The sequence below is a fragment of the Camelus dromedarius genome, chromosome 13 (genome assembly GCF_036321535.1).
Source record: "Camelus dromedarius isolate mCamDro1 chromosome 13, mCamDro1.pat, whole genome shotgun sequence".
NCBI lineage: Eukaryota > Metazoa > Chordata > Mammalia > Artiodactyla > Camelidae > Camelus > Camelus dromedarius.
In genome coordinates this window covers 67,431,437-67,442,032 of record NC_087448.1, presented here as the reverse complement: position 1 = coordinate 67,442,032, position 10,596 = coordinate 67,431,437, and the positions used below count along the sequence as shown (strand labels likewise).

The following is a 10,596-nucleotide window of genomic DNA, read 5'->3' as shown; positions in this document are numbered from 1 at the left end:
TTCCATTGGACAGCCTTGCTCTAGAATTATTCTCAGAGATCAAAATAGATGGATATACACGGTATTAAATAGAAGTACAGCTGATCCAGCTTTTAAAATAAGTCACCACTGACATAGCTTTTAATAAGTGCTTAGATTTGATTGCTCTATAATAAGTATTTACCAAACAAAATTATACAATCCAAAATATGTAACACTGACATTACACACTGACATAAAGAACAACTCACTACTTACTGAATTGTATGCTTTTATAAAGTATATAAAAATACATTCTTGATGCTTCAGTTTTGTCCTGGTCCCATTTAATTTTATCTCTTGCAGAAAACTCAAGCTTGATTTAATACATCCTCAACAGTTTTTCATTGCCAAAACCCAAATGAGAATATACAGATTACACATCCATCCTAGTGCGTGCACACGCACACACTCCCGTGAATATAATTCTAGCTGTAAGAATTATTATTTTGAGGTCTCAAGTTCTATGAGTCAGCTGATTGCTGTGCTGAAATGAACTGTCAAATTCATCATTTTCAGTGAAATCCTTTATCAAATACATAGACCATCATCTTAGAAAGTCTTAAGCTTGGCAGACTGGGAAACAGCCCGTCTGGGCTTCTCTCCCTCACTAGTCCTAAGAAAGCAGCTTTAAAAAAATCCTGCTTTTTGTGGGTTAGCTTATGCCATTGAGGGGTTCTTCAGGTTACCTGTGTTTCTGTACTTCCAAATGTTTTCTAGGCTTCCTTTACAAAATAACTGAGACTCAGGAAATACTCCTGTATTTAAGGACCAGGCCCCACTGAACAGTAGGGTGGAAGTCGGGGGCTGGAGCCCCTCTATTTAAACATTCAGTGCAGTTTACTTGATTCGCATCCGCTGTTCACACAGGGTCAAGGAACGTCTCTTGGCGTGTGGTAGAAGGCAGTCTTGTGCTCAGAGGTGTTACAACAAAGACAGTCTCAGATCCTGTCTTCCAGAAACTGCCTTCAGTATTGTGTAGACAAGCCTGCTGAGGACAGACACTCAGGTTAATCCTCAAGACAGATCCGAAGGAACAGGGTCTAGCGGGAGAGAGGGTGGCTGTGACATCAGGCGGATCCTACACTTAGCAGGCGGAAGGTCACGTTCCTTAGTCTCTCAGTCCTTGGTACCCTCGCCTGGAAAATGGGGACAGCGAACCTGCCTGTGGGTCCCTGGGTCACTGAAAAGGTTGAAAGAGCTCGTCTAGGCAAAGCACTTGCCCTGCCTACTGCGGTGCCCGGGACAGCCGGCCCCCGATGGATTTTGCGATTTGCTGTCACTTTGAGCAATAGTTGTATCGGGATTATTTCCGCAAGCTGGTCGCCTGCCACATGCGGGATTCCCTGCGCCTTCTCATACAGGCTTCTTCTAAAAGCATACTTGTCACGTCTGGTACCAGCCACGCACTTTCTGGCAGGACAGAAACAGGTTCTAGGCCTTTGCAAATCCCCCTTCAAAGCGTGCCAGCCCTGCTGTGACACAGAATCACAGTGGGTGGGGTGTCTGCCAGGCTTTGTACTGATATTCTGGACGGGCAGACGTCATATAACCTGTACTGAAGATGCAATGACTTCTGAAATGCAGCGTCACCTGTTAAGGTGATAAATGGTTTTGGAGGATTTTGGCCAGAAGTGTGTTGAGCTTGTTCTCCATCTGGGTATGTAAACAGCCCCTCTTTTGAGGCTAGTTTTCAAATTCTACCTTGAAGGATGTGAAGAATGGCCAAGTCAGTACACGTATTAGCAGCAGTGCTAATAATAATAATACGAACGCAAAATAACATCCAAGCAGGTGTGTGCAGAGCGCCGTCTGCTAAACCTCTCCTGTGTCCTAACTCACCCGGCACGGTGGGTCCCTGGGTCAGGCCCCTCGCACAGAGCCAGGACACGGAGGGTCAATCGGAAGTGATGGAGAAGGGACATGATCCCAGGTGGTCTGTGTCCAGAGCTGAGTCAGCAGGGCTGGGGTGAGGCCTGAGGCTCTGCATTTTTAACACGTTCCCAGGAGACGCCGCTGCTGCTGGCTGGGGCCACACCTGCAGGCCCCACGACCAGCAGAAGCAGAGGATAATGGGTCGTTTTGCTCCAGGAAGCGCTGCATAAATGAGCCATTGTAGCCCAGTTTTGATGAGTAGAGCTGAAGAGGTTGCAGAGAAATGGTAGATGTATGGGGGGAAAGAACAGGAAAATGAGCAAAAGGATATAATAGAAAATAAATCGGAAAAAAACAATTTCAGTAATTGGGATAACCTCGTGTGAAGAAGAGGATAGCGTTTCATTGATATTTCCAATGTATAAATGTTGACTGCGACGAAGGCATTCTCAGTACCTCCAGGGGCTGGCCAAGAGAAACAGAATTAGAGAGTAACAAGGAAGACTTCCACGCGGAATATTAACACACCGCTAAGCACTGAGCGAAGCGGTGCAACTTCCCGAGGTATCCTGACTTCGATGATTTTGATTCAATATAGACAGTTCCACTCTGTGAATTTTCTTCCCATCGTTAGACCCTGTAGGTTCCAAGAATAAATTTGCTCATATTTCAAAAGGATCTCTTTCCTTTTAGCATCTTCTACTTGCCTGTTCACATAGTCAGTTACCAGGGAAATCTGTGCCCTGGGTACTGTTTTCTCCTCTGCTCCAAACTTGTTTTCAATTGAAAGTTTGTTCACTGATGATCTGATGCTAGTATTTGAGTGTTTATGATTTTTAAATTCCTAGATTTCTTCTGTAAATATTTTATACCACGGAGATATTTAAGTTAGATATTAAAATCCATTTCAACTACGTACCTTAACATACTTCTATTGGATACAAAATGTTCTCATCTCCTTGGGCAGGAAAGAAGCAAGACGTAATGACCACTGTAACGACAAACATTAACATCGTTTTTGATGCTGAAAAATAACAAAAGCTTACAGATACATGTCAGAAGTCAAGGTGAGATATTTCAGAAAGTCTCTGATTTACCAGACTAGAAAAGGGTTGCTTTAGGATGAGTTCAGCTGAATTTTAGAACACAGAGAACGAAAGTTTCGTCTCAGTTATCTCAGGATGAAATCAAGCAAGCACACACAGCCCCCCAAACACAAACCACAGGTCACGCAGAAAACTGACCTTGAAAAAAATGGAGGTGCAAACCTCTGTTGCTAAGTATGCTCACACACATATATAGAAACACATTGCATTGTTATGTAGAGTTTCTGAAAGAATTACCCTAAGGCAATGGTAATCTGAATTTTTAAAAGTGAGAACATTAACATGGAAAAAATATATTTATAGAGCTTTACTAGATACTGAGAAATTCTAGGAAAAGTTCAAAGTTCATATCCATTAAACACAGACTAGTTATCTATTAACTTCTGACAAGAATACACACTTTAAGTATATATATTTAAAATACATTAAATTTGTATATTATATAATAATTATTATAAATTAGTTATAACTTAAATATATATTATATATTCTATTTAAGTATATATATTTTAAATTATTTATTCTTATCAGAGGTTTATATATGTGTGTGTGTGTGTGTGTGTGTGTGTGTATACATATATATTTTAAGGATGCTGAAGGTGTGACACTTACCCTTGTGACTCCAAGTGTTGGCTACAGACCACCAGCTTCAGCATGACCTGGGAGCTTGCTAGAAATTCAGCAATGCCCAGATCTACTGAAGCAGAATCTGCATTTTAACAAGAGTCTCAGGTGATTTGTATATCTTTTAAATATTTAAATTTTGAGGATCCCTAGTCAAAATTACCAGTACTTTTTTTCTGCATCGTTTGCCAAGAGTACAATAGATCAGTAAACCTGTCTGCTAATTCAAACCACATTTTTACTTCCTTGATGTACATAAACTATGGTGATGATTCTAAAAGATCTAACCAGATTTTAAGATTCCAATAAAGCCTGCCACCCCCCACCCCGGCCCCTTGTCTATAAAAAAGCCGAGTCTCCCCGCCTCCCTGAGTCACAGAAGAGCAGCTCCAGCAGTTGGTGAGGACAAGCCTACGGGCACCGGGGGATGGCAAGGACTCTGACCACCTATCTCAACAGTTAACTGAGATCACTCACCCATTTCCCTTTAAAACTTTCATAGCTGAACAGCATCTTATGAAATTTGGGGGGAGGGAGGGGATGCTGGGTCCACCAGATTGCAGGCATTTTGATTAAAAGGCAACTTTCCTTTTTGTTACCAATGCTGTTGCCCCCGGATCGTACCCCTGCCCCTCCCTCAAACAGAAACCAGTTACTCTTATCTAAGTGTCAGGAGGCAGCTGCAGAGAAGAAACAAGAACTGGTTAGAACCGACAGAGTCCAAGATGGTGGAGGACTTGACTTCCAGTGACCGTGAGCCTCATTATTTGTTCGTTGTAATGCATTATCTGCTAAGTGACACCCCCACCAGGACCATGACAGTTGTGATCACCATGACAACAACCGGAAAAGTCCACACAAGGACTGAAAAACCCGAACAAGAACTGACTGGCTCCATCACGCCCAGAAGGCGGACATGATGGTGGAAGCCTCCCGTAAAAGTCCACGTGGCCCAGCCCAGGCAGGAGCTGTCTCTGCCGCCCACCTTGGCTGACCGCTCCCCACCTGAGTGCCTCTTCCTGCTTGAGAGCTTTTCCTCCCTCTCTCTGCTCCAGCACTTGCCTTTCACTTCCCCTTGTGAGCAATAAAGTGCCTGTTCACTTCATCCCCCTGCCTCTGCCGTGCAAATGCTTCCACAGCCAGCGGCAAGAACCCACACTTTGGTGGGCTTCCTACTTTAGGGGTCCCTCCCTCCACTACCACAACCAGGTATCAAAGCCATCCAATAATCACGACATTTTTTAAAGAGGACAAGAAGGCCATCTGTCCCTTTATTACACCAGGCATATAATCCAAGTGGAAACAAATGTTCAATGTAACACCAACATAGTCACTTATTTAATATGCATTTTAAATTTGAAATGCTAAGTCATCCTAATTTCATAGGATATATATTTATCATGAAATAAAGTCAATCATTTTAATAATGGACTAAGCATTTCTCTAAAAAAATAAAGTTTAAAGTTGCCAAGATACTTTCACTGGCACTAAACATTTATTTCTCATTTTCTCTTTTAAGTTTGTTTAAATCCTGCTTTAAATTCTGGAGGACTCCCAGACGATTCCTGCTGCCAAGTCACCCGAGGATTTCTCCCCTCCTGAACGCAGCTGTGTAATTTAGGCTTCAGGGAAAGGAGGTGCTCTCCTCGGGGTCACCCCCTCTGCCTCCAGGTACCAGAGGGAACAGTCCCCTCCACCACCAAGAAACAACCGTGACAGAGACAAAGAAACAGAGCTACGAGGGATAAAAGGAAACAAACCCCAGGACGCCACAACTTGGATAATGAGCCTAGAACTGAGCTGTCATCGTTACAAGTGTAACTCTTTCTACTGGAAATAATACAAGTTTCTTGGCAGCTAAAAATTTTAATCACATGGAGTAAAAGATTACCTGCTACCTCAGGACTGCTGGCAAATGACTGTTTTCCATGCTGTTTTCAGTTGCAAAGTTCATCTTATTGAACATATATAAGCATATTACACATACACAAACACCTACAGAGACGTACACATATATATCAAGACACATGAGCATATCTTAATCATTAACCCGGTAGAAACAAGACGCTTTGAAGAAACCACATAAACATCCAGAATTCTTCACAATTTAAAGTCCACAGAAAGGACATGTTGTAGTCGATTGAAAAATCTCAGTGGAAAGCAGATGTTTTAAAACTAGGAGGCAAAATCAACCATTTACAGGACTTACAAGATCATTATGTACTGATGTTAAGTGGATAACATGAAATTTAAAACAGTAAATGGTCCTGGGTTCAATCTCCAGTACCTCCATTAGAAAAAGAAAAACAGTAAATAAATAAACCTAATTTCCCCTCCCCTAAAAATAGTAAATGAAGGGAGAATCTCTGCACAGTAAGACTGCCCTCACGTCTTTAAATTAAAATATTGCCATGTGCCTCTGGGGGTTGGTCTCGGCTCCAAGTGGAGGAGAGGACACCTAAGTAACCCAGACCCCTTCCACGTAGTAGGACCAAGCTGACAGTCCCATCACATGTAATTTTAAACAGGAACCTTTATGTCTTAACTGTGGAACTAAAGCGTTAGTGGCAGTACCATGTTATAAATCTTTTCCTCCCTCTTGGATCCAGGGGGGCATCAAAGGCAGCCCCATGTGGGGAAGGAGAAAGGCAGGGACTTCGGAAAACCTGGGTTCAGAGCCTGGCTTTACCCTTGAAGCTCTGTGGCCTCGGACCAATTTCTTAGGTTCTCTTACCCTCAGTTTTCTTAAATTTAGAAGTGTGTGTTTGTGAATATAGGAACAGAGCAGGTAAAGCCCCCAGCATGGGGCCGGCACACAACATGCGGTGAAACACACTGTAATTTTTACTACTAGAGATATGCAAATGGCAACCACCATTTCTGCAGAAACGTCATTTACCGCTTTCAAGCCTCACTATGGATACTCCCCCGGCCCCCGTCAAAACCGGTCTTACCTCGTCATTTCTCACATGGGGACGCTATTAACTTTTAAGTGATTAAAAACATATTCAACATATTTGGCCTGCCAGCTGCATCCCATGTTGATGGATTTTTTTTAAAGGCATCAGCTTGACGAGATTGATCGTACAGTGATATGTACTGAAATCCTCTCCCACTTCTGAAATATTTCAACCCCTCTCCTGCTTCAAAGTAACCTAAGGGAGGAGGCACAGATTCAAGCCTAGGGTTTGCTCACGCTTGTGCTATGATTTGAGGGGCGCTGGAGGTGGTACCGGCATGCGGGCTGTTGTACCGGTCCTGCGACCACCACCGGCATAATGTTTGGGACAGACCAACGACGTCAACTTATTACTGATGAATCCCCAAGGGCCCTGAAACACCAGGCTTGGGCTACGCTGATGTGCTGTCCAGAAAGTCTTCCACTGGTTGTACAGACACAGCCATAAACGCACTGCAAACAGAGGGAAGGTTATCCGTGTCCAGAACGTCTGTCTCGCTAATGGAAGTGACACTCAGACACAACGATTTTACAATATATATAAAATGAATTCTTCTGTGTCATTTCCTGACTAAATCCTTGATCTTTGAAAACAGGCAATATAGTTTTTATTGCATTTAAGTTGTTTTTTGGTGAAGAGAAAGATCAGAGTTCAAATTTAACTTTTCACAAACAGCCATGTGGTCATTCTGGCTGTAAACTTACAGGACAGAGCTGATACACATCACAATCAGACAGGTACGTTGTTCACTAACTGAATCAGGAAAATAGGAGACCACCTGTTTCAAATGCACTGCTACCACAGACAGTATGAACAGAAATACTTGTCTACAATATTTAATTCTATTTGCTTCAATCAAGAATACCTATTAATATAGTCTTAAATAGAGAGAGATAGGAAAGGTGGTGCTTTTCATATTTTCTGATAGCTTTCCATGGATTTATTTTTTCAGAATATACTAAAATAATTTTAATCTACTTTTAATAATATTATTCATTTTTTTTCTTTTGTTTCCTGAACACAATGAGACTGTAGTTTAAAAAACTACATGGTGTACCTAATCAATCTTACTTCATATGTAAATCAAGACAAATTTCACAATTCATTTTAGAAGGACATATTGAAAAACTATATTAAAAAGTGATTCACATTTGATTCTGGATTTACACGGCAACATTTGAAACTAGTGGTCTAGCTAACACAGGCAACCATGCAGAAAGAATTACAACATTCATAGAAATACCAAAATAACTCTGGTAAACAGTAATTGCTGAAAGGAAGGAAAGAATGAATAAGAACGGGGGTTCACGGTTTCAATGTTGGTAACTTATTACTGAGTTCATGTTACTAAAATCAGGTTCCTTCCAAACATAACCATGTAAACGATTTCTGTTGGCTTGAGAGTGACTGCATTTTGGTAGATACACATGGCAGTGAAAATCTACCTTGACATTAAAACAACAAAGCCTGCAAAAAGTAACTTCTCCATTTTCCTCAATAACTCAGTTTTATTTTAAAGTCTGGTAAACTCTGGGACCAGTTTACTTTTTATAATTTCATGGACATGTCATAGCCCTTCCTTTCCCACCCACTACCAATCCTCCCAACAGAACAGAAAACAAAAACCCTACCTCCAAAGATATTTTTTTAAAAGCCCACCCACCAAACAAAACAAAATAATATTGAGCGAAGAACTCAACCATTTTTTTTAAGAGTGAAAACACTAAGAGCATTATTTTCACTTCAATCACTTAACTCATCTAAACGAATGCTTCACGAGTGCTGAGCTCTCCTATGGCTCAAAGAGAATCCAGCAGAAAGGATTTAAGGAAAGCATCTCAACCATTTGGCCAGGCAGTGGGAGTGCTTGGTAAACGCAGTGTTCCCCTGCGTGGAGGGCTGCTACACGTCGCTGGGTGACCGCGCTCTCTGGGAGAGGCTGGACGGGACGCAGCCGCAGCAAATGAGGCAGAGGGCTTTCTGGATCTCTTGGTTTCGGAAAGCATAGATGACAGGGTTGATGATGGAATTGTAGGTGGCGGGCAGGAGGGTGGCGTAGGTGTAGATGGAGGGGTAGGTGTAATCAGCTATCAAGGAATAGAGGGTGAAAGGCATCCAGCAAGCAGCGAAGGTCCCCAGGATGATGGCCAGGGTCGATACCCCCTTCCGGGTGGTCACGTAGTGCGAGGTGGCCAGGAAGTGGTGCTGCAGGGCGATCTGGTGGGCGTGCCTCATCACAATCTTGCAGATCTGGATGTAGAGCTGGAGCATGAGTGCAAACATGAAGAGGAAGGAGATGGAGAGGATGGCGGCGTTGTTCTTGGTGAGGGGTCTGACCACACTGCAGGTGGACTCGTCTCGGAGGCAGTTCCAGCCCAGGATGGGCAGCAGTCCCAGGCAGATGGACGTCCCCCAGAGCATGATCAGCATGACATAGGTAAATGTGACCGTCCTCTCCGAGTGGTAGGTCAGAGCGTAATACAGGGAGAGGTAGCGGTCCACAGTGATAGCCAGCAAGCTGCAGACAGAGGCAGAGAAAGAGGCGACAATGAGTCCAATTGTGACCAGCTTGGTGGCTTCTGACTGAAGCAGGTAGGCAAAAACAAAATTGATGATCAGTCCGATGCCGGCCAGCAGGTCTGCAAGAGCCAGGCTGCCTATCAGCAGGAACATGGGTGCACGCAGGCTAGGGTTATGGAAGATGATAAGGACCACGATGGCATTCTCACAGGAGATGAGGGTACCCGAGGTACACAAGACAATGTCCCAGGGGTTGACCACGAGCTCTGGCTCTGGCTCTACAACAGGAACCTGGGAGGAGGCAGCAGCCGAGACGTTCTCCGCAGCACGGGCATCTAAATAATCCCGAGGCAGCCCGCTTACATTGCCCTTCAGGTCTTCATTCATTTTAACCCCTGTCCTCTTCAACGAAAAGACAGGCTGTTTAATGTTTAGATACAGCAGGGAGACAATCCAACATCATGCAAAAAACACACAAACAGAAAGCCAGCCCCCACTCGGATGCTACCACCAAATGCCACAAGCTTCGTGAATCACAAACTGATATGAAATAAAACAAAAGCCAAAGTCTCCGTGGTTTAAAACCCACACCACCACCAACAAAAAAACGCCGTCTGGCGTTGGGGAAAGCACAGGACTTGAGCACGCGAGCGTGAGCGGGGCAGGCACACCCGGAACCGCGGCGCTCGGTTTGCTGAAGTGCTGGGGACACGCACGTGAAAATCCGTCTCGCAGGCTGACAAGGAGCAGCCGCCTGGCATCGGGTCGGCCGCCGGGGGACCCCGCCGCTGGGACAGGTCGCCAGCCGGGGGCTGCCATCCTCGGTGGAATATTTAAACCGCCCACCTCCCTCGAACTCCCACCCGGCCAGCCAGCCAGCGCGCGTGCACACACTCACACCCCAGCCAGAACAAAGAGGGGTCCCGGCCTCCCCCGTGTGCACGGGGCAGTCGCGGCAGGGCCACAAAAGGCGTGCGCGCGCGATGGAGGTGTGGACACAGACAGATACACAGATGTCCATGCACCGCGGCCGCTGCCCTGGCGGCGGGGGCGCGCGGCGGACGCGAGGGGACACACGTGGCGCCGGGACAGGCAGCCCGCGGGGGCGGGGGCATCAAGGGGGTCACCTTGCGCGCCCAGGCCGGGGGGCTCCTCCGCTGCTCCCGAAGCGCGCGGGCTACCCGTGTCGCATGTCGGCGCCAGGCCCGCGGGGCGAGGGGCGGCGGCTGCGCTCGGGGCTCCGCGGGGGGGGACGGGGGCGCGCTCCGCGCCAGGTGAGCCTCGGCGGCAGGTGAGCGGCGGCTTCGGCTCGCGCGCCCGGCTCTCCCAGCCCGGCCGCCCGGCCGCGCGCTTCCCGCGCGCGCCCCCGCCCCGCGCCCGCCTGCGCGCGCCGCCGCCGGAGCCCCGGTAGGCCGGCGCGCGCCCCGCGGGGCTCTGCTGCGCGGGTCGCGCGGACAGGCGCGGACGCGGGCGCGGAGAGCCCCCCACCATCC

General features: G+C 46.1%; 1 protein-coding gene across 1 annotated transcript; it reads right to left on the bottom strand.

The window, feature by feature from the left end:
- Positions 1-5,158: 5,158 nt before the first annotated feature.
- GPR12 (G protein-coupled receptor 12) lies at positions 5,159-10,332 on the bottom strand. The gene is made up of 2 exons (XM_031465790.2): positions 10,231-10,332; positions 5,159-9,505 (listed from the first exon to the last, which is right to left on the bottom strand). The coding sequence occupies exon 2, from the start codon at positions 9,488-9,490 to the stop codon at positions 8,486-8,488; it is 1,005 nt and encodes a 334-aa protein (XP_031321650.1). The 5' UTR covers positions 9,491-9,505; positions 10,231-10,332; the 3' UTR covers positions 5,159-8,485.
- Positions 10,333-10,596: the final 264 nt, after the last annotated feature.

What these genes read in the sequence shown, in the direction of transcription:
- GPR12 (XM_031465790.2), bottom strand. Translation starts at nt 9,490, where the DNA reads ATGAATGAAGACCTGAAGGGCAATGTAAGCGGGCTGCCTCGGGATTAT.